The following is a 21,943-nucleotide window of genomic DNA, read 5'->3' on the forward strand; positions in this document are numbered from 1 at the left end:
CATTAAACAGGAAGCCAAAGATGTCTCATGCAGCACTTCTGGAAGAGGAAGCTTCTATTTTTCAAGTCCATTTTGTTGTTGTTCTTGGACTGTAATTCCAACTCTGTTTTAGTTTATGTGCATGAGTCATGAACAAAAGGTGAATTTTTTACATTTTATTTCCCTGTTAGATGTTATATTCCAACAATATATATTGCAGCTGCCTGAGCAAAATGGATCAGCCCGAGTTAGTCATATTACCTCTCAGCTGTAAAAGTATAATGATGTTCTCAGGAAAGCTGATCAGATCTGAAAGGCTTTTCTGGTGGCATAGAGTGTGAAATATAACTCATTGTTCATATAGAGAGAAATATATTTTTATTTGCATCTTTCTATCTCCACAAATGAGCCATTTCACCAAAGAAAAATACATGAGTTCTAAAATGATCTGCCTACTTGCTGCAGGACACCTATAGCAAGTCCTACTTGCATGACCCTTTGTCTTAGAAATCTGGAGACAAAACCACACTGTGAAAAAATAAAATCCCCCTGGCTGTCATATCAGAGGTTCAGGTAGCCAAGTGGCTTCTCTTGCACAAAGACCAGGGCCACTGCAGTGGGAGAATCGAAGAAGATCACTGATTGGAAAGGGTCTTGTAGTTTTAATTGTTGCAGACATGGAGGGAATTGTGAGAAGACAGAATGTGCCTTCAACTACACTTCCTGAAAACCTTTTCATGGGGCAGCAATAATTAGAGGGTACAAATCTGGTCTTTTTTTATATGTTATATTCCTTAAATAGAGAAACTGGGGTTTTTTTTCAGGATTGCTACAAAAGGTAATAGCATATCTTAACATGACACTTTATGCTAATTAGTTATTTATTTCATAAAGGTGTTGAGAAGAGAGGGAGTTAAGATGGTTTTTACTGTTTCTCAAAAATTTGTCTATTTCTACTGTAGGTCCTAGAATATTAATACCAAAAAAGAAAAAAATATCACTTGAGATTAATGATTGTGTATGCTTGCTTGTGGGGGAGAAGTGTGACAGTTTTTTACACAACCAACCTTCAGGCAATTGAGCCCAAGGTTGCATGCCCTGTAATTAAGTTACCATTTTTGGTGTGGATCTGTTTGGCAGAGAGCTGTCCTGCCATTTGTGATTTCACCAGGTATCTCACACTGCCTTTTGCCATCTGCCTGAAGGAGAAAACCCTGGAACAGCTGGTAGAGCCCTGTTTGGGTGAGGGCTACTGACAGCTCTGTGTGGGGCTGCAGCAGGTCTGTGCACGGCCCCATTCAGGACCCAGCAGCCATGCAGGCTGACCCCGACAGCCATGCAGCCTCACTGCCTCTGGCCTAAGGCTCTGACAAACACAGAAATAGCTTTTCCTCCTCCTGTTTTTAACAATGAGAGACAACGTGACTGAGAGCTTTTAACAGCATCTTGGATGTTCACGTGCTGAACTCTCCATTTCTTTATTCACTACTAAATGCAGTTATTACCAAGACGGCCCAGGTTTTCCTTCCCACCTCTGTAGACATGACAAGATTTCAAAATTGCAAACACAGGTGCTAGAAAATCCTATGTTTCCTAAAGTCTCCTCCCATTTTTCCAAAAAGAACATAATGTGATAATAAAAACAAACCCACTATTATAAACATAAATAAACCCAGGGATTGCAATGCTAAGGTAGTACTTCACCCATGCATACAAAAAACAAAATGCTTGTCTTAGCAGTGGAGCATCATAGGGTTTGTCCTTTGCTTCTGTAACACATACAGAGGTCTTAAAATATATCCAGAGTAGTTTCAGTCAATCAGCAGCAAATGATTTATCTTGTCAATCTTGTTAAACGAGCGAAGGTGAAGAGCCTAGGAGACTTCATGAGTGGGAGTCACAAACTGGTGGGAGAGACTCAGGCCAATGAGCACGAGGCTGTTATATAAAGGTAGTCAAGTACAGACATGCTATCTGTATGCTACTGGTTTTTATTGAGAGGAATTAAGATTATGTGGGGGGTGATATGTGAAGCTGGCACTGTGAAATTCAGTTTTCCCCAGCATTTCAGTTGAACTTTAGCTCCAGGATTTTCAGGTCTTAATTTTTAATTAAATTCATGTTGACCATTGTTACTAATACCATCCTCCTGACAGGACATGCGGTTTCACAGGAAGGAAAGCCAGTTGCAGCCAGATGAATCCAGGTAGGAAAGCAACTGTGAATGCATTGATGAGCTTCCAACTGCAGTCCTGTTTCCTCACTGCTCGCCTGCTTGAAAACACTGTGCAACCAAGGTTGCTCCCAGAAAGAACTGAGGCATTTTTTTTCATGGTCACACATAAATGTGCGCATTTGTGCCTCCCAAAATGCAACCTAACCCCAGAAACTGTACCACTGGCTTAGCTAGGCAAACCTGCAGCTCAGGCAACACATTTTAATGGAGTATTCACTAGCAGCTGTTCAGGAACACCTCCATGGGCCTAATAGCTTTGGTAGAAAGTGTGTCCCATGACTCCAGTGAAACACATCAAGAGAATCAGGATGTAAGTGCACAATTTATAACTGTAAACAGAGAAAACCATAACAAATAGAATTTTCCAGCTACAACAGAATTTCAGCAAAGTTTAGCGAAGATCCTGTTTGAATACAAACATCATTAAAAGCAGAAAATGCAGGAAATACATAAGGCAAAAGTTTTATTTTCCAAAGTGTAAGTGTGTCCTTAGCATAATTTAAGTAATCCATTGCCATTGCAATTCTGATTGCTACAAAATTGAAGGTAAACTTTTTGACTGCACCTATTGCACGCTTTCTCCACAGCTGTATCATAAAGCCCTCTGTATCAAGAGATTCTTCACTGTGATTAGCTGGTCTGTTCGAATTCAGTTAACTAGTTGACTTAATTATAAAAGATGTTACTTGTTTGCATCATTCTATTTTATAATCTGTGGCATATCACTCCAAGCTTGAGATTTCTTTTTGGCCAGCTCCATCCACGATGGCTGATCTGGAGCAGCATCACTGGCTTTCTTCAAGTGGCTTATTTCCTCCTTATCCACCAGTGCAGGTGATGGAGCTGCTGTGAATAAAGCACATGGACATTTTACACTTACCTGCTGTGCAATGAAACACCCTCTTTCATTAAATACTCCCCATGACTTGCCCTGTGGTAGAAAATCTTTACATTTCACATGGAAGCTTCTTGTGCAATAAGTTATTGAGGAAATTAGCATTCTGTGCTCTAAATAATACAATCCTTTTCTCATCACTAATATATTTTGATCCCTAAATTTACCAAAACTCAACATGATGACCTGGATTCCTTGCTGTGCCCTGTGTTAACACCCAGGCCAAAGAAGAGAGAGTCTTTTCATTAGTTAAAGTATTCACTTGTGAATTCCTCATTTACTCAGCCCCCAACTCACAGGAATTTTATTACCTCAAAGCTTCTGCCCTTCTTTCAAATTTTAATTTACCAAAGAGATTTACAACAAAGTCATTGTGGGAGGACTGAAGGTCAAATAATTTGTGATCACACCATTCTGCAGCTTGCTGAGGAAGCCACATTTAAATTGAATGCTATTGTAAATACTTTTTTTTTACATTTTACACTGGGATAGTGCATTTGGGCCTCTGTCCTGTGACAGGGCATGGAGTCCTTGATTCACATTTCTTTCAATACACATTTTTGGCTACCCCTTTTAACTCTTTTGTTTGTAATCAAACTAGTCAAAAGAATATCAATAAATAAAACATCAAATAAAATAATAAATAAATATATCACCAAATAAAACCCCAGACATGAGTACTGAGAAAACTCTGCCCTGGCTGATGCGGGGCTGGGGAAGACATAAGGATCTAGCCCCTACTCCTTTTGCACACTCAGGCAAGATTTCTTCTGACAAGGTTGTGAGATAACAGCCTACATTTTAGGCATTCTGTTTCTTACCAGGGACATAATGTGACAATGAATTGGTTCTCAGGAGGGGCTTCACTTCAGACTTGGTGTCTTTCCTCTGCTCTTCAGAAGTGGTTTTAGGTGCCAAGTGTGAAGGTTTGCTCCACTGTTGCTTCACTGGCCCCTAGGCACAGAGAGGGATACAATCTAAATAATTCAGGGAGAATGAGTTCAGTTTAGAAGAACATGAGCTAAGTAGTGGATGGGAGCCTGCCACAGTTCAGCAAACATTGGTCCCAATCCTCTCCTTGGAGCTGATACGTGTTCAGAAAGTTGCAGTGTTTTCATGTAACATCCATGATACTCAACTTTACAAATTAAAACTATCCCTCTGTATCTCTTATTCATAATGGTATGAGTAGATAATTATAGTCTTCGCTGCAAAATGTATTCCAAGTCCTTTGCACATCCCTACAAGCATACACAGGATTTGGAAACAGCCTCATTCTCTCACGTTTTCCTTCCATCTCCCAAATTTTGTGGGCTAGGGCACTGTATTTTTGGACAGCTGATGGTAAATGGATTTTTCATAAAAAAAAAGAAGTCAAACACATCCTCCAATAGATTTTCTTGCCAGTATCAAAAACTACCCTGAAGTGATAGTGCCTGATGCCATGTGGGAGAAAGAGAAAGTGGGAGTAATACAGTGGCACCAAGCCTCATATGCTGCAGTCAAAAGCATCTTGGCATATTTCTCTGCTAGCTGCTGTAGGGAAATAAAATTCATGGCATGAATTTCAGGGATCACTGCCAGCTAAAATCTGGAGTTTCCTGTTCTGACATAGAAACTGTATTTTGGGATCATGTTGGGCTTTACTGCAGTTCAGAAATTTGCCTAGACACCTTCTTAGGTATTATTTCTTGTTAATCTAACCACAGGTATTTTTTGATCATCTAGACATCATCTCTTATTCCAGGATATCATACACCTGTCTGGGGTTCTAGCAGTACCACCTGAAGCACGAAAGTAGGTAATTTGCACTGAGAATGCATACTGGATAGGACACATATGCTCCTGCATCAGAGCAGGGTTCTGATTTGTGCAGGCAGGTTAGATTTTGGATTCATGCCAAGCACTTCTGCTGGCATAGCTGTGTCATCTGGAAAGATCATTTGCTACAGATATCACCCTGTTTTCTATGGGATCGCTCAAGAGGCAGAGTCAGCCCATATTCCATGGCACCACATGAGTTATCCGTATACAGGGAACCAGAATTTATATATTGGCACTCTCTGCAAGTGCCAAAGTTATTTTTATCCTATTTCACTTCTTGGGGCTCTAAAAATTGTTACTTAGGAGCTTCTGGGACCAAGCTGTTCATTCAGTGTTAAATCAGCCAGGAGGTATAAAAGGTTCAATGAAAGGCTGTGGTAGAAGGATAGTTAGAGAGAACATATTTCCTCTGCATTGAGGAGGATCAAAGACTACAATTTAGCACTTCATTTTGGATATTTTAGCATGCAATACACATGTTAGATCTGGTAGGTATGCCAAGAAATTTTACACACTTCACATAGTTCCAGGATTTCTTGGAGACACAAAATTACATATCTGAACAATCAGAGAGCTTTGAATCTGTAACACATTTAGGAGAGCAGTGTCTTTGTTAGTTACAGTTATACTCATTACTGGTAACATAGCAGTAGATCCAAAGAATACTACAGAAGGTGATACAAAAGCATCACAAATTTGTACTGCAAGTACCTCTGTTTGTTCCTTTCCTTTATTCTGTTTCTCTGTAGTTGACTTATTATCTGGAGTCACAGGCTTTTCTTTGTCGAGTTCCTTCTCCTGATGCATGCCCCTCTGCTTTTGCCTTGCAATGGAAATCCAGGCTGGCTCTGTAGGAGTGTCAGGATCTCTTCCAAAGTCTCCAGCAGCCACAGGGGAAAGCATGCTTTTCTCTGTTGACATATTAGTTATGTACATGATTATAGGAAAAAGAGTTGTAATCAGCTTCAGCTCATATTTCTCAATATACTGATTGGTCCCAGGATATGAAACCAGCCTGGATAAATAGGAATTCTGTTTAGTTTGATCTCCATAGAGCAATTTTGCCATGCTCACAGGTTTAAGTTATCATTCTACTGGTGAGAAACACTTTGCATCTTTGTTCAGTGAGAGTTGCAGTGTCACTGCCCTCACACGAGGGAGATGCAGAAACATGAATCAAACTTCACTGATCTACCCATTTCCCAAGGTCTGCCCCTTCTGCTCCCTCTTCCACGATATCTTAGAGACAAGCAGCAGACATCTCAAAGGTGGTCACAGAGGGACTGCAGTGTTCCAAAGGCAACCTTTTCCGTACTGTGGCTGCCCTTGGCTTCTGCTCTTCTCATGTCCATGCAGTAGCAGTGCATGCCTTAGTTGTTTCCTGCTTTTCTTCCACCCCTTCTGGAGCAGCCACCCCCACAGTTCTATGGAATCTGCAGGTGCCTGTGCACAGCTGTCTGTGGTCTGAGCACACAGAAGTCCTGCTAAAACCACAGAGTAACTTTCTGGCCTTTTGATGTGAGGTTTACGCTGACTTATCCTGGCTGATGCTGACCATGGTCTTCACTGGGGCCAGTAACTTCCATTGTGCTCTACCAGAAATGAGATTTGAGTGACATAAAAAGAAAAAGACAATTTGTAGAGAAGGAATTCAAAACTACTACCCTGCTGACCTCACAACTGCTACCCAAGGACGTGCAGAATCCAGGATTACGGGAAAGAGAAATACCCTGTATTCAAATATTCTGAGAAGGGAAAGCCTGTCTATTCACTCAGTCAAGAACAGAACTCAGTCAAGAAAGAGCCTCAGCAGCTCCATTGGCTCCATCCCACTGGTTCTCCATTTTTTGACTCACACTGAATATAGAGTTTCCCAAGGAATGGTAGAGCTTCTGTGTAGTTTAAATGAGGAACAAGAACAGGACTAACAACCTTAGACCCAAGAAGGTTGATTTCACCTTTCCCAGCCAGTTCTGGCCATTGATGTATCAAAATGTATGGTAGTCTGTTTCAGAGCAGAAGATAAGCTTCTCGTCCTCAAATCACGTGTGGTCCCACTCTTTGGAAAAGTTTGTTACTTAGTCAGCATCCTGTTTAGGGACCTGGGAGGAAGCAGACCCAGCCAGAAAGGATTACTACCCTAGGGTCCCCTGGGGGCTCAGCTGCTCTGCTGATGCAGAGCCAGCCACGGGACCCTGTGGAGCTCAGACACGTTTCTGGAACACTGTGGTGTAGTTTGGGAGAATGTGGCCCTGATCAGGAAAGCAGGCAAATGTCTCTGAAGGCACATTTAAGATGCCTCATGAAGGCATGGAAGATAAAAGGCATGATGCACTCCCAAGAGCTGGAGTCTGCCAACACAGGCATATTATGAAAGCCTACAAACTTGCTTTGCTCAGGGATTTTCTCAAGTCATTTTTATACCTCACCAGAGAGAGAGTAGTTATTTGAACAAGAAAACATTGTATAGCCTATGTCAGCTAAAAATGAAAAATAGAAAAAAACCCATGCTTTAATGCCAAAACAAGATATTTTGCCAGCTGATGCCTGCATCTCCCTTCACATTCACCTTGTGCAATCTTGCAGGACAACCTCTGGAAGAAACAACTCAGAAGTCCAGCTGTGCAAAGGCAGCACAGATGAAACAAGGCATCTGAACACTGAAAGAGCTTACCTCCCTCTTGCACAGCATGTTATTCCAATTCTCTGCATCCCACCTAACCCCCATCTTTGCACGACAACAGCTGTTCCTCCCATAATCTCTTTACAATCACTGTCTTTTTTGCCTTCCACTGGCTCTCCTTGCTTCATTTTTATCTCATTTTACAGGATAATAAAGAATAAGGCTGGGAGAGATCTCAATATGTCATGTAGTCTATCCTTCAACTGCAAGGCAAGATCAACTGAAAGATCAGTTTCATAGAAACTGTTTCCTCACAAACATGTATCTAACTCTCCAAAAACAGAACAGATCTCAGTCTTGCTGGGTGGCTTATCCTATGGCACAGCTCTTTTTTTAACTTTTTTTTTGCCCATTGGATAATTTAAATCTTTCTTGCTCTAGTTTAAATCCGTAACTACTTCTCCTACACACTATGGACATGAGCAAATTACTCATAGTCACCTTACAACAGCCTTGAACAGCTATGCATTTGAAGACTTAGACCATGTTTTCCCTATTTTTTAAACTTTTCTGATTAATCATATTCTCTAGATCACACTTTCTTTTGTAGGAATTGTTCTAGTTTGGTCAAATCTCCTTTAAATATAATTGTCAAAACTGGCACTTGAGATAAAACAGTGTTAGCATCAGCTGGCATGGAAGGACTACACCACTTCAGCTGGAATGGTTTTCTGTACACGTCAGTCAGTGCCCCTTAACTTCCACAGCTCTCCAAGATAAACACTAGCAAGTCAAAGTCTGCTAGCCTATCTTCTCTCAGTATTTGGGACAAACCTTATTAGGATCTTCAGAAGTAAAACCACACAGTTGGAATGATGTGATATCCACTAATGCATCTTCCATCACATTCCCTCCTTTGCTTGCAGCCATGTCCTTAAACCCATCTGCAGCCCTCTGCACCTTTTCAGGTGCTGGGCAATTTGGGCAGGACTTATTAGTGCATTGCCCAGTAAAACCAAGTGCTACACTTCATCAGCCCCCAAAGCATCCTGTAGCACGGAGACGAGCTGCCACAACTGAAGGTGATGGCCTGTGTTCCTCAGAGCTGAGGAGCAGCCCTCTGGCTGTACAGCTGCGGACACACCACCACATGCATCCTCTTCCACCACCTCTTTACCTTCCTTCACCATCTGTCATGTCCTGGTGCTCAAAAATTCCAGTGTCTTTATGCTGATGGTCCTTTCCAATCCACCCACACCTTTTGATGATACTGGGAACCTGGCTTCTGCCTTGATGCTGCTAGTGATGTATATCTTAATTGCTGTCACTCAAATCCCCCTTTGTGTTTTGTCCCATTTTCCCTGTAACACCACTGGAGCTTCATGTAAACATTAAGGTTTTTCCTCCTCCTCTTCATGTAAACATCAAGGCTTTCCACCACACAATCCACACTGACAAAATGAATGCTATGCCCAGGCTCTATTTACTGCACTACGTGTAATGGTCTTATTGCTACCTTTGCTTCCATTTCCCTGTCATCCTCACGAAATTAGGATTCATCCTGCTGTTATTTCACTGTGCATTGCCTGGCACAACAGGCTCCCAGTCCTGCAGTGATATGTCTGGAGGCTGGTATTCTAACAATGTTTTTCATAAGGCAGACACTCTAATGAAGGCATCAAGCACCCTTACTCTTCAGCCAGTTCTCCCTGATGAGATGCCAGACATCCTAGTCATGTCAATTAGTAGGCAGCCAAATTAAAGCCAGGTATCATTCCATAAAAGATGATATCCAAATGTCCCTTTGATAGCAGGGAACAAAAGCTCTTTATCATAGTCTTGCAGATTTTATATGTATCTGTACAGGCCGACTCAGGACAGCAGAGTAAGTATCACCTACAGAGGATCAAGAACTGATCTGCTGCTGGGACAGGCTTTCTTGTATCTTTAAGCAATTACATTCTGCCTTTGCTCCTTTGAGTCTTTGCTGCAGAAAGCCAGACAGGCAGACAAGGCAGGGGAAGTGCCTTATCTTCAGAAAAAGAACCCATCAGATGCAACCCATGCAGAATTTGCTACCTCATCAGTCAGCCAGAATTACTGTAAGGGGGTAGAAGAGGCATATTCACTATTTATTATCTTTCCCATTGCCCAGAGGTCCTTTACATCCTCCAACCTCCAATTAGATAAGGTTTCTTGGCAGCATATATGCACCATTGTTCCAGCCAGAAGGATGAAAGGAGGTGAAATAATCCAGGAGATAGTATGCTGAAGAGAGCTGGCAGTTTAAGGTGACCTGAGACGGTCCTATGAAGCTCCTGGTACTCTAAGGGACACAAAGAAGCAAAAAACTTTCTCAGGAACTGACTGTTCTCAAGGGGAGTGCTGCTCACACATCTTTCTGGGTTTGTGACTGTCTGATCACCTTGAAAAAGCTCTGTCTGATCTAGTCATGGGATAGTCCATGTGCTTTTATGGTTCGCCATGTGGCAAAGTACAGCATTTAAGGAACTGGGTAGCCAGAGTGGAACGAAAAGTAGTCAAAAGGATTATTTTAATTCCTGCTTCTGCTGCATGTCACATGTACAGCAACTGGCACAGAAACTCCCAGCTGCTAAATGCCACTCTTAGGGAGATAACAAAGAAGTACAAAATACAAGCAGTGGCATCCTCCGTCTGAAACTGAGTCAGTTTTGACAGACCACAGCCACCACAAATGCTCTGTGTTTCATTTCGCCTTTGCTGAAGCAGGGCTGAGCCTTTTCTTTCCATGTTACACTTCAGAGACTTTCAGAATAAAACTAAAATCTAAATAATATTCTTCATTTCATATTACAACGTTATTTTAAACAATGTGCTATTCAACTCATTCCTTAATAACTTCATAAGCTAATAAAGGATATTGCTGGCAGCAATTTTTCTCTCATTCATTCACAGTTTTAACCTCGTGACTGCATCTCTCCCTGGTTTCCTTGGAGCTGGCTTGGCCTCAGGCTTTTTTGAAGAGAGGAGCCCCTTCTTCCCCTTGGGATAAGCCACCAACAATGGGAAGATATCAGGTCAGAACTTGTCAAGCCAGTCTGTGCATAATGTCACCATGTATTAAAGCCAGCAATTAATGTAAGCTCCTGAGATCTGCTGCTGCCACTTGAAACCACACCCAGGAGCTGCTGAAGCCTTCCCTTCATGTCTTCCCCACAGCCAGCAAAAACACACGGGACAGTCACAAGGTCAGCTGTTCTCTCTGCATTCTTCACCACTTCCACAGCTTCCAGACCAACCACTGAGGATAGCTCTGAAGCCAAGTGAACCATAGCCACCTCCTCAATTCCCTCCTGCACATCAGAATTCCCCAAGCTCTCCTCCACTGAGTCTGAAAGCATCAGGGCTGGCTGCCTCAGTGATCCTCTAGAGGGGGAAACTCCCCTGCTGCAACCCCATTTAATGCAGGTATCTGTTTCCCTTAGCATCTATCTAAAATAACTTTCTTTTTTTTCCTCAGACTAAAGCTCTGATATTATAGATGATTTTTTCCCTAAATATTCTGGAAATAAATGTGTACACTTCTCACTGATATTTGGATGTTATCCTGCAGTATGTGTCAGACTGGTTGTATAAACAGTAAGATGAAGATAATACATTAATCTTAATGTACAAAAGGAACTATGATTGACTTGTTATTGTGCATGGGTTTATACACACACACAGAAAGAAAAATACATACCTATTTCTGTCTATTGACAGACAGATATACTTCATGTATTCAAATGTGCCTCTCTGTGTGTTCTGCTTATATGAATAAACACAGCAATGACATATTTAACCATTACCCTGAGATTTAGGGATTACCTTTGTCTTTTTTAGATTAAACCTGAGACCTGTTTTCTTTATAGCTAAAAGCCTGTGTGCACACAAATTGCAGCAGAGGTTCTTTATGACATGTAAGTCTCATACTTGGAAAAGAACATCTTATGCCTTCAAGGACTTCAAAAAGTTGTTATTCTTGCCATACATGTGTGCAGGCAAAAGGTCAGAGCCAGAATTTAGAGTCTTTTGAAAGTCAAACCACTAACAGCAAGCAAAGCTAGCTTGTGGATTCCCTGAGTGTTTTAAAATCAAACATACTCAAAACTAATCCAAACAACTTTACACAGGGAGATAACACCCTCCGTATGTAAGTGTCATTGTTTTATAACACTGCTTATGCGTGCATATTTAATTCCACACTGTTGTATCTTTGCTCATTTATAAAACTCCAGTTATTTTAAGAAGGGCTGTACAAATGCATATAGCATTTAGAATATCCTGGCCTACATATTTCCCTTTGTTTATTAAAGCACTACATGCATTCATGTCAGTATACACACCCAGTTCCTTAATTTCAGCCAAAGCTATTCTAAAGATTTGGTTAAGAATTTCTGACATTTCTTTCTTCCCTAAGCTGCTCTGAGAGGTATTTGACTTTTGATTGGATCTATACCACCGGTGCCAGAAAAGTCTTTTTTACACAAGAAACTGCTGTTTGCATCAAAGTCTATTTCACTGCTGGAAAACAGCCATGTTGCAAAATAGCCTGACACAACTGAGAAAGCAACTTCTTCTGGGGGAGAAAAAAAAAAAAAAACCAGCTTCTTTTTCAGCTGTAGCCAGGACAGCATTAAAGCAATGCCTTTTTGATGTAGAGAAAAACACTTCTCTTGTCATTCCAGAGCCTGTATTTGCCAGACAATACACACCAATTTCATTCACCATAAGATCCATCCTTCTTCCCTGAGCTCTTTTTCTCTTTTCAGAGGATGTCTCCCCACTACAGCCCCTCAGTTGCTGATTTTTGTTTATCCTAATATGCAGATTCAGACAAGTATTGCTTATGGTTTCGCTGTTTTAATAACCTGTTAACATATGGTAATTGTTTCTGCCCTTTACAGGATTTATAGCAAATGCATCAATTCCAAACACATCTTAACCTTTTAAATCTTGCAAGGACTTGTGCCTTTAGCTCCAGAAACTTAAAAATTACTCCTCCTGGGGTGACTAATTTCACACAGACATTAAGGAGCTTCCTTGCAGCCTTAGAGAAGTAAAGCAACCCCTCACTAGCTCCTCAGAAAGCTCTGGGGAGAAGGAGTGCTGCTTTCATCTGGCGTGGTAAGCCAGCATCCCATCAGCTCTCCTGTTCCTTTAGTACCACGTGTGCTGAAAAGCTAAAATGCGAATTAAATGACCACGTTGCTCCTGCTGACCACAATGATGCAGCAAACTGACTTCTTAGAAATGAGTGTATAGGAGAAGGGAACTGCATCCCCTTGCATCACCATTTCACAGCTTGTCTTCTTGTTCAGCACACAGATTTCCTAACATGCAGTGGGAATAAACTCCCTGAGAGCATAAATTGTCTCCTGATGGTGACCTCTTTGAAAAGGCTGATGAACTCAAGGGCTAGGAGAGGGCTGGGTGGGTGTAAGGAAAAAAAAAGAAGTGAGTGTCCAGGCAGATCTGGAGGCCAGAGATGCCTGATGAGATACATATGATCCATGAGGGGCTGTGTTGATTATGTTTGTCAGATTTCTCCTGTTGGCAGTTGCAAAGACACGGTCCTGACTCACTGAGCTGAGGAAAACTTTTCAAAGAGCTTAAAATTATGTTTGGCAGCACTATTGCCCTGCTAAATCCTCATTGCATCCTTTGACTCTCCTATGCCTCCCAGAGGGACATAATTTTTGGGGTCACTGTGCATTTTTTCCCAATAAAGCTGGTGTGGTTCCAGGGCACTCAGAGGAGGTGGGCACGCCTCATTCACCCATGACTTCAGGTGGCCAGGTCAGGCTGATGTGGCAACTTAGCACGAGAAGGTGCTTGGTCAGGTGTCTAAAGAAGGCAGTAGATAAGGAAGAAAACTAATTGCCATCACAGACCAATCTGAACCATCATTTTAGACAACTCCAGCCCATACAGATTTGGTTTAATAGTCTCAGGGGGAGGGGAACAGAGCAGGATTTCTTAACTCCGTTTCAAACTCCAGGTGCACGTCTCTCTATCAGGGAGACCAAGGCACAACTCTCACCTACAGATGCTATTTTGCAGAGGGCAGTCCTGCATCTCAGGGCAGAGGCTCCTTCATCCTAGGGCTGAGGAGCCACAGGAGAAGCCTGGAGGAGAAATGTGCTCCCTGGCTTAATTTCTTCCCCTTTTTCCTTTTCTCCAGCACTCATTGTCTTTCACTGCAGGAAGACATTCCAGTCCATCTGCAGGCACTCTGGGACTCAGCAAGAGGGATGTGATAAAGAATTGTGGGAGGGAGCACTGGTACTCCTCCATACTCTGCCAGAACAACCCTGCCAGGCTAGGTCTTCTCCTCTCTTGTCCCAGTATGAAGCCCCTCCCCCAAAATCTCAGTCTATCAGAGATGTGGGCATCACTACAAATAACCAACTACTCAGGGCAGCACAGAGGGGGAAATGCCTTTAAAGGGAGTATTGGCATGATGTCTCTATAGCTCTATATCTCTATAGCTCTATATATCTCTTGCCTTGCCTGCAGGGTATGGGAGGCTCTGGCTGTGGGGACCTCCTCCAGCTGTGGATCTTAATGAATCACCTCCTTTATGATGGCAGAGAGAGCAGGAGACTCTGAATGTGGCCAAAGTCCTGCAGAAATGTTTGTGATGTTGCAGCAGAGGGCAACTGGAATCAGATGTCACTCAGGGCATCAGCAAATTGCCTCTGGGGCGAGGAAGGGACTTTTGTCACCCCAGAGGACAAGTGGCCTCCTGTGCCCAGAGATCTTCTTCTGTTTTGGTGTTTCCCCACTCCAAAGCTCGCAGACTGACCCCAGTCAGAGAAGAGCAACCAGATGGGAGTTGCAATGCAATGGCACAGAGACAGCCTGTTATTTGCTTGGCCAGCATCTTCTCACATTTTTCACCCATGCCCAGACAGGTCCAGGACAAGGAAGACTTTTCTTCCGCTTATCAGAAGGCCTAAAGATTTGCTTTTTTCCCCTCTTGGCTGTTCTCTGAAGTGAAGAGCAGAGGTCTCCTGCTAGAACTGCTTGAATGTGCTTTACCTAACTTGTTTACTGTCATTGCAAAGACCCCAGACAGTGATGCCACTTCCAGTCTCTTCTGTTCTTTGCCTGTAGTCTAGTATATTAGTCTCCAGAGATCTGACTTTTTTTTTTTACTCTAACCCAATTATATGATACAGACAACAGAGTGAAATATAACAATCTGCAGTAGACTTGATCTTGTGGTGTCTCCTGGCTTTGAACTCCAGGAAGCTGCAGGGTTGTTAATTTTTGTTTTAAACAAGGAATGAGTAATGATAAAGACAGATAAATGAATAAGCAAAGCTCACAGGAGACAATAAATAAATGGTGTGTTTACCATGGCAGGCAGTGACCTGAGGCAGGGACCTCATGGCATTTCTACCTCAATGCTATGGTGAAAAAGAAGGTCCAGAAGTCTGAGTCACTTGTCCCACACAGGGCACTACGCTTAATATGTGCTCTTGGATTTTGAATTACCATGCAGCAACTCTACATGGGGAAACTTAGTGGCTTGCTATTTCTACTTTCCAACATGTGCTAGTGTACTGTATTTTTCTGAGTGTCACTTTGAACATCCTTTAAACAATACCCTGAAATTCAAAAATCAGAGGTAAAAATAACTTACTTTGCCTGCTGTCTCTTTCCTGCTGTCTTTTTGATAATCTTTTCAGCAAGGGAAAATAAGGGAGCAACATCACCGAAGGCAGAGCCATCAGCTCATGCTCACCAGGCAGACACAACAGTTCTGCCTCATGCTCTCTCACAGGTAAGGTCACCTTTTGCAAGTGAAGGTAACTTTAAAGTTCTGGGAGTCTTACCAGGCACTTTACAAGCAGTTGACTGTTTCTCCAAGTCTCTGTCTTCATTTCTGGATTCAGGAGAGTGAATAGCTTTGTCCTGCTTCTCCTTGCTTGCAGTAGTGTTTGGAATGGTTATGCTTTGCAACACTGGCTTTTTAGGCAATGGAGGTTTGCTGCTAAGCTGTTCAGAGGACTTTGCTTTGGGTTTGATCTTTTCATTTAAGGAATCACCAGTATTTGTATTGGCTGTTTTTCTGATCTCTACCTTATCACCTCTTAGAAAGGAAGTCAATCCCTCATTTTCTAAATTAAATTCTGCACTGTATCTTTTAATCCCTTTTGATTCTGATGGTGAGTTGTCTTCATATTTCAAGGACAGTGAGGTGGATCTAAGTTTCACTTGAAAAGGATTTTTATCTTTACAACTTGGCTGATTGTGAGATATCACTGAAGAATTGCTTGGCATTGGTGCTGCATCAACAGCTGGAGAAACATAACCTGCCAAAATTTCTGTAGGTTGGCCTGTGTTCTCAGAGTAGGACTCTGATGGTAGAGTCTCCTTTTTATTGCTACTTTTTTCCTCATCCAGATCTGATCCCTTCTGGAAGTCATCTTGCCACTTCTCATTCCTTGAGGAGACCTTTGCTTTGGACAGGAAGAATCCAGTATTTAATGGGCTTTCCAGTTCTGATCTTTCTGGGAAATGCAGGCTTCTGGTGCTTGGTCTCTCCCGTGCAGAGGAAATGGAAAACTTTTTGAAGGCATTGAGTTCATTGACTGCTTTTTCAGCTTTCTTCCCCAACTGTTCCTCCTTGTGGATCAGTGGCTGACTGTTCTCTTTATCAGAAGCAGCTGCCTCCTGTGTAGTCTTTGCTTTCTCTAGAGGGCAGAAAGTAGATGATCCCATCTGCACTGAGGACGCAGGATGTGAAACAAGGAATGAGTCTGTGGGCTGGGAAGAACCCATGAAAAACTCCTTGCTGGACTCTGACAATAGAGTAAACTCTTTGTTTGCCCCTTTATTATAGGGCATTTCCACAGGTACCTGATCATCCTTCTGTTTATTTTCTTCTGACCGTCCCAAGCAAACAATACTGTTCTTACTAATTGAAATATTTTCTTCAGAAGGTAATTTATTTAATGGAAACACAGCAGGAAGCTCCTTATTTTCATGATTTACAATATTAATTGACACATCCTCAGATGACAGAACCAGTGTTTCTGAGGAATCTTCTTGCTTTTGTACTTCTCTGTTGGAACTGGAATGGGAAGAAGTTGCAGAGTCTTTGCCCTCTGACAGCAGTGAGGACTCAGACTCCTCACATGTCATTTCCAGTGTTGGTTGGCAGTCCTCTGGCTTATTCTCTGGTAGCAGTGTTTCCTGTCCAACAGCAGACTCAGAAGCAGGCTGAGTCATCACTGGCCTCAAAGCAGGGGGGAAGTCCTCAGGCACTCTGGGCTTTGGCCAGGAAGCCACATTCTGTGTTGCAGCTGTGCTGCATGGCAGTTCTGGATTGCTGGGTTTGAATACAGCATCATCCTCTTCTTCTTCCTCTGGGGTACAGCTCAAATCACTCAGAGATTCAGACTGGGTCCTCTGTAAAAAAGAAATTTGGAAAACTCCGTCACCATGTACAGCTTCACTTTTTTTCTTATTCATCATTACATTTACAGCTGACATCTTAGAGAAAAAGGCAATACTTGCCTCCAGTGCTGAGCTTGCAGTTTTCTCAACCTACAGACTGGATGCTTTTTTAATTAAGCAGATCCTGGAACAATGCATTTAACCAATATAAAAGCAATGTGTGACATTTCCTTCTGCACAACTAGTGCTTTCATGCCTTTGTAGATGGGAAGTCCATCTGAACAATGACCATTGGACTGTCCTTGGCAATTGATTCTCCAGAGCATACTGCCTACGTTGTGCTGCTCTTAGGCAAAAAGCAACAGTTGAAAGAGAAAAATCTGTCTCTTTGTATTTTCCTACTCCATGCTAGCATTAAAATTAAACAACCCATTCTTCCTGAAGCATGACTCTGAAGAGGAAAGGGTACATAGAAGAAAGAGCAAAAGCCTAACAAATCTATCCAGTTATGACACTCCATTCCAGCTGAGAATCTGGCCCATATGGCAGTCTTGTTTCTAATGCCACTGTCATACAGCATTACAGCCTTGCCTCCTTTCTGTAAAAATCTTCTTTTTTTTTCAAGAGTTAAACTATTTGATTAAAGTTTATAAATTCATATATAGTTTAAAAGTTTACAAATTTATATGTAGTTATCTGTGAGGTCTTGTGATTAAACTTAATGTAAGGACTGGCTAAATACACAGGATTATTTGAAAGCACAGTACTGAGCTGCTGAATATGCCTTTTCATATGATGCCTGTATTAGCTCACTGTTTCACCACAGTTTGTTGAGTAAATATATACTTTGGATGTAGGCCCTAATTCTAAGAACACAAAAACCTCACTTTAAAGAAGTTTTAGGGTGCTTACGACTTCTTGTTTTGCAAATGCAGTTGCAAAAAAACCCAGTTGCAAGGCCACCTGCGTTCACAATCCATATACACAAGAACATAAAAGCAGAAAATATCACTTAGCCAGAAGCAAGGTGTGCAGGCAGAGATGGGCAAAAAAATATTAAAAACTGTATTATCAAAACATGTGAGCACTCTCTGTGGGAATCCAGAAGGCTCAGTCAGCTGGCAGTTTGCAGGCAGTCTGGACAAAGCATTGGTATTTCAGTAACAATGTTAGAATGGAGGAGAAGGATTGATCGGTGAATTATTGCCTTATGTGTTTTTCTAAATAACTGGCCTTATCATTGTGCTGCTCACAGCAGTGCTCTACCAAGCTGAAAGGTCACTCATAGATTTGGAGAAATACAGAATATCAGCTAGTAATATTTTGAGACAGAAGGAATAATATTTCTGGTAATGAGCAAGCCAAATTAATGGTTTTACTGTATTTAAAACATTGAAAAAAACCCATGAACAATCAAGTACAAATACTGTAGTAAAAGCTGAAAACTTCAGTGGTAAAAGAGAGGAAGGAAGGAAGGAAGGAAGGAAGGAAGGAAGGAAGGAAGGAAGGAAGGAAGGAAGGAAGGAAGGAAGGAAGGAAGGAAGGAAGGAAGGAAGGAAGGAAGGAAGGAAGGAAGGAAGGAAGGAAGGAAGGAAGGAAGGAAGGAAGGAAGGAAGGAAGGAAGGAAGGAAGGAAGGAAGGAAGGAAGGAAGGAAGGAAGGAAGGAAGGAAGGAAGGAAGGAAGGAAGGAAGGAAGGAAGGAAGGAAGGAAGGAAGGAAGGAAGGAAGGAAGGAAGGAAGGAAGGAAGGAAGGAAGGAAGGAAGGAAGGAAGGAAGGAAGGAAGGAAGGAAGGAAGGAAGGAAGGAAGGAAGGAAGGAAGGAAGGAAGGAAGGAAGGAAGGAAGGAAGGGCGGAAGGAAGGAAGGAAGGAAGGGCGGAAGGAAGGAAGGAAGGGCGGAAGGGCGGAAGGAAGGGCGGAAGGAAGGAAGGAAGGAAGGGCGGAAGGAAGGAAGGGCGGAAGGAAGGAAGGAAGGGCGGAAGGAAGGGCGGAAGGGCGGAAGGGCGGAAGGGCGGAAGGAAGGAAGGAAGGAAGGAAGGAAGGAAGGAAGGAAGGAAGGAAGGAAGGAAGGAAGGAAGGAAGGAAGGAAGGAAGGAAGGAAGGAAGGAAGGAAGGAAAGAAAGAAAGAAAGAAAGAAAGAAAGAAAGAAAGAAAGAAAGAAAGAAAGAAAGAAAGAAAGAAAGAAAGAAAGAAAGAAAGAAAGAAAGAAAGAAAGAAAGAAAGAAAGAAAGAAAGAAAGAAAGAAAGAAAGAAAGAAAGAAAGAAAGAAAGACTAAGCTATGCCCTTCACAAAATATGACAAAGGATCAGATAAATAGTGTTTAGAAGGATGCTTTAGAAAAAAAGATTCATTTTTTTAATACTATACACTTTTTAATAGCCTTTTAAAAATAGTATGCACTTTCATTTTTATTGTGGGTTTGTTTGTTTTTTTCTGTTAAGACTTACTTTAAATCTCTGTAGGGCACGTAAAGGATTTACAGGTTTCGGGGTAGGGAGAGGTCTGAATTTAGAACAGTCTTGATGTACAGAATTTGGCTCCAATTAATAGGCCAAAACTTACTCTTTCTGTACTTTTTGAAAATATAAGACCAATTGTATTTTGGAAGTTAAAACAGCTCCTCCATGAGTAGCCTCCCAAAGACTCAAGCTTTTACAGGATATTCCTGATTGGAGAAGTACACAAGTTCATCATAACACTTAAAAAAATCCTTTAAGTAAGAAATGCAACAGTCATTCCAATTTCTTCATCACAAACAGGATACTAAATTGTATTGCACAACGAATTTAAGAAGAAATTGTTGCACAAACCGCTGCATCAAAAGCTAGAAGGTAATTTATAATATTTAACCTGTTCCTATATCTATTTCAGGTACTTGTCAGATAACAGCTATTAAAACCCAATGAAATATCCATGCAGCAAACTGACTTTATCATATCTGAGTTTGAAGTACAAAGTCCAGTAAGAGCTTTCTGGGTTTGTGTCAAAAACCTGTTTATTTTCACATGTACCTGAGAAAATTTTCTCATTCTGCTGGATCTCTGGTTCCGGGGTTTTATTAAAAGCTTATGTTTAGCAGCAGAATTATCCAAGAAAGCAGAAAGCTCAGGTGGAGTGTCAAAATTGGCTGTAGGGGAGATGGTACTGTCAGATGTCCGGGGAGACCCAGTTTTGGTACTTCCATGCCTAGTGAACAGCTGACTGTCTGTAGAACAAGATCTAGAAGAAGAACCCAATGTAACCTGAAAAAAAAAAAAATCCCCAAATGGAGAATCAAACAAAGAAACAAAGACACAAAAATAACAATTCTACAGATAAGTAACCATACTTACTACCATTTTAAGATTGCCTCTTTATTTTTGACATTTCTTTAAAATATGTTGCATTTCCTAATGTTTCATGTGATGTACTGGTGTTAGCAATTCTGCGTTTTTAGCTGCTTGAATATTATGATATACTGTCAAGTGGGAAGGAGCAAATCCCATCTAACTGGAAGATCCAAAGCACACAAATACATGGCCAGCATGTTTTAGAAGACAGAGTTATGAAGAGTACTCAGTTACAGAACCTAAAGGGCCATTTCCTTTCTGGGTCAGTCCTCCAGCATCTTTGTCTAGACTCCTACTCACAACTGCTTTGTGCTGAGCACCTTCAGCTTCCTATATGTCAATAGGTCCCTTCCAACTCTACAATACCCTCCCAAAGACAAAAGAATTAAGAATTAGTGGCATTGACATTTAAGTCAGCGTGTGTTTTTACTTCATGTATTTATTTCTGCACTTACTTGAAATGTAAAGTTTCATTAGTAGACTATTCTGGGGAAGGAAGTGATGGATAATTCCTACTAGAGGCCAGTAACCCATCCAGAAACAGCTCCTGAATGCTGCAAGAGGTGTCATACTTTCATGAAGCTGGAATTCAGCTTGCCTGTGAGTTTCACCAAAAACTACCCTAGTTCCAGGGATGATGCAAAAAGAACACTGGAAAATTTATTAAAAATTACTCTAAAAAGGGTTCCTCCTTTCTCTCAGATTCAGTTTTGCAAATAGGTAAAATAGTATTTCCAAACTATCTATCACAGCACTGACATGACCTCTCACAACTCATGACAGCTCTCCCTCTGCAGGCTTGAAATTCTGGTTCATTTCTTTGGAGGAGATTTCCTCCTTTGTCACGCTTTCTTCTGTGGGCATTCTTCTTTTTATTCTTCTTTTTTCTTTTTTTTTTTTTGCTTCTGGAAGTGGTGTTTTACCAAGGAGGTTGATGGGAGAAGGGTGGGGCAGGTTGGTGTTCATTTTTTTGGGGGAGGGAAAAAGCATCAGGATTTTCTGCAAGTAGAATTCTGCAACATGCACTGCAGCCCAAAGATACTTTGCAGTGTAGTGAGGGCCTGCTACAGCTTGCTCAATGACCAGGGAAAACTCCCACTGATTTTAGCAGAGTCTGGATCCACACCTTCTAATCATACTTAAGAAAAAGAAGGTAGCTCAGACATGCTGAATAATGGATGCTCTCATTAATTTTAACTCTACAATATCTGCAGTCTAGTAGTGGAACATGAGTAATGTGCAACAAACGATAGGTGGCTGCATTATACATTAGTACCTAACAGTGAATATATTGACATTTCAGCTCCACGATAAACACACAGCACATGTTCTCCTTCAAAGCACGTCACTATTTGCCTGCCTTTCTTCTGGCTCCTGCTTTTCCTCAAGAACTTTGCATGTCTTCTCCTTGGCAGTCCTCAGTGTTGGCCATTACACTGGAAAACCCAAAATCTGGTTTCTTACTTAAATTTCAGCAGCCATAGTGAATGCCAGCTCTGAGCCAGCTGCAGAAGTTGTTTGTCCCGTGAAGTCTGGCTTTGACAAAGCCTACTGGAGAAGGAAAGAGCTGGCAGACCCCTTTTTCAGAATCTCATGTGCACATGGCTCAGCCATCCTTCAGCTGGT

General features: G+C 41.7%; 1 protein-coding gene across 8 annotated transcripts in view; it reads right to left on the bottom strand.

The window, feature by feature from the left end:
- Positions 1-331: 331 nt before the first annotated feature.
- The window catches only part of CRACDL (CRACD like), a 66,568-nt gene continuing 44,956 nt past the window's right edge, over positions 332-21,943 (bottom strand). For 7 of the 8 annotated variants that reach the window (XM_063392568.1, XM_063392567.1, XM_063392570.1 and 4 more), the window contains 5 exons: positions 20,000-20,230; positions 15,423-17,001; positions 5,646-5,845; positions 3,932-4,064; positions 332-3,061 (listed from right to left, as the gene is read on the bottom strand). In XM_063392568.1, the coding sequence (XP_063248638.1) occupies positions 2,916-3,061; positions 3,932-4,064; positions 5,646-5,845; positions 15,423-17,001; positions 20,000-20,230 (2,289 nt within the window). In that variant the 3' untranslated portion in view covers positions 332-2,915. The remainder of the gene's footprint in view (positions 3,062-3,931; positions 4,065-5,645; positions 5,846-15,422; positions 17,002-19,999; positions 20,231-21,943) is intronic. The other variant, XM_063392564.1, reaches the window with a different exon arrangement.

The sequence above is a fragment of the Prinia subflava genome, chromosome 3 (genome assembly GCF_021018805.1).
Source record: "Prinia subflava isolate CZ2003 ecotype Zambia chromosome 3, Cam_Psub_1.2, whole genome shotgun sequence".
Taxonomy (NCBI): Eukaryota; Metazoa; Chordata; class Aves; order Passeriformes; family Cisticolidae; genus Prinia; species Prinia subflava.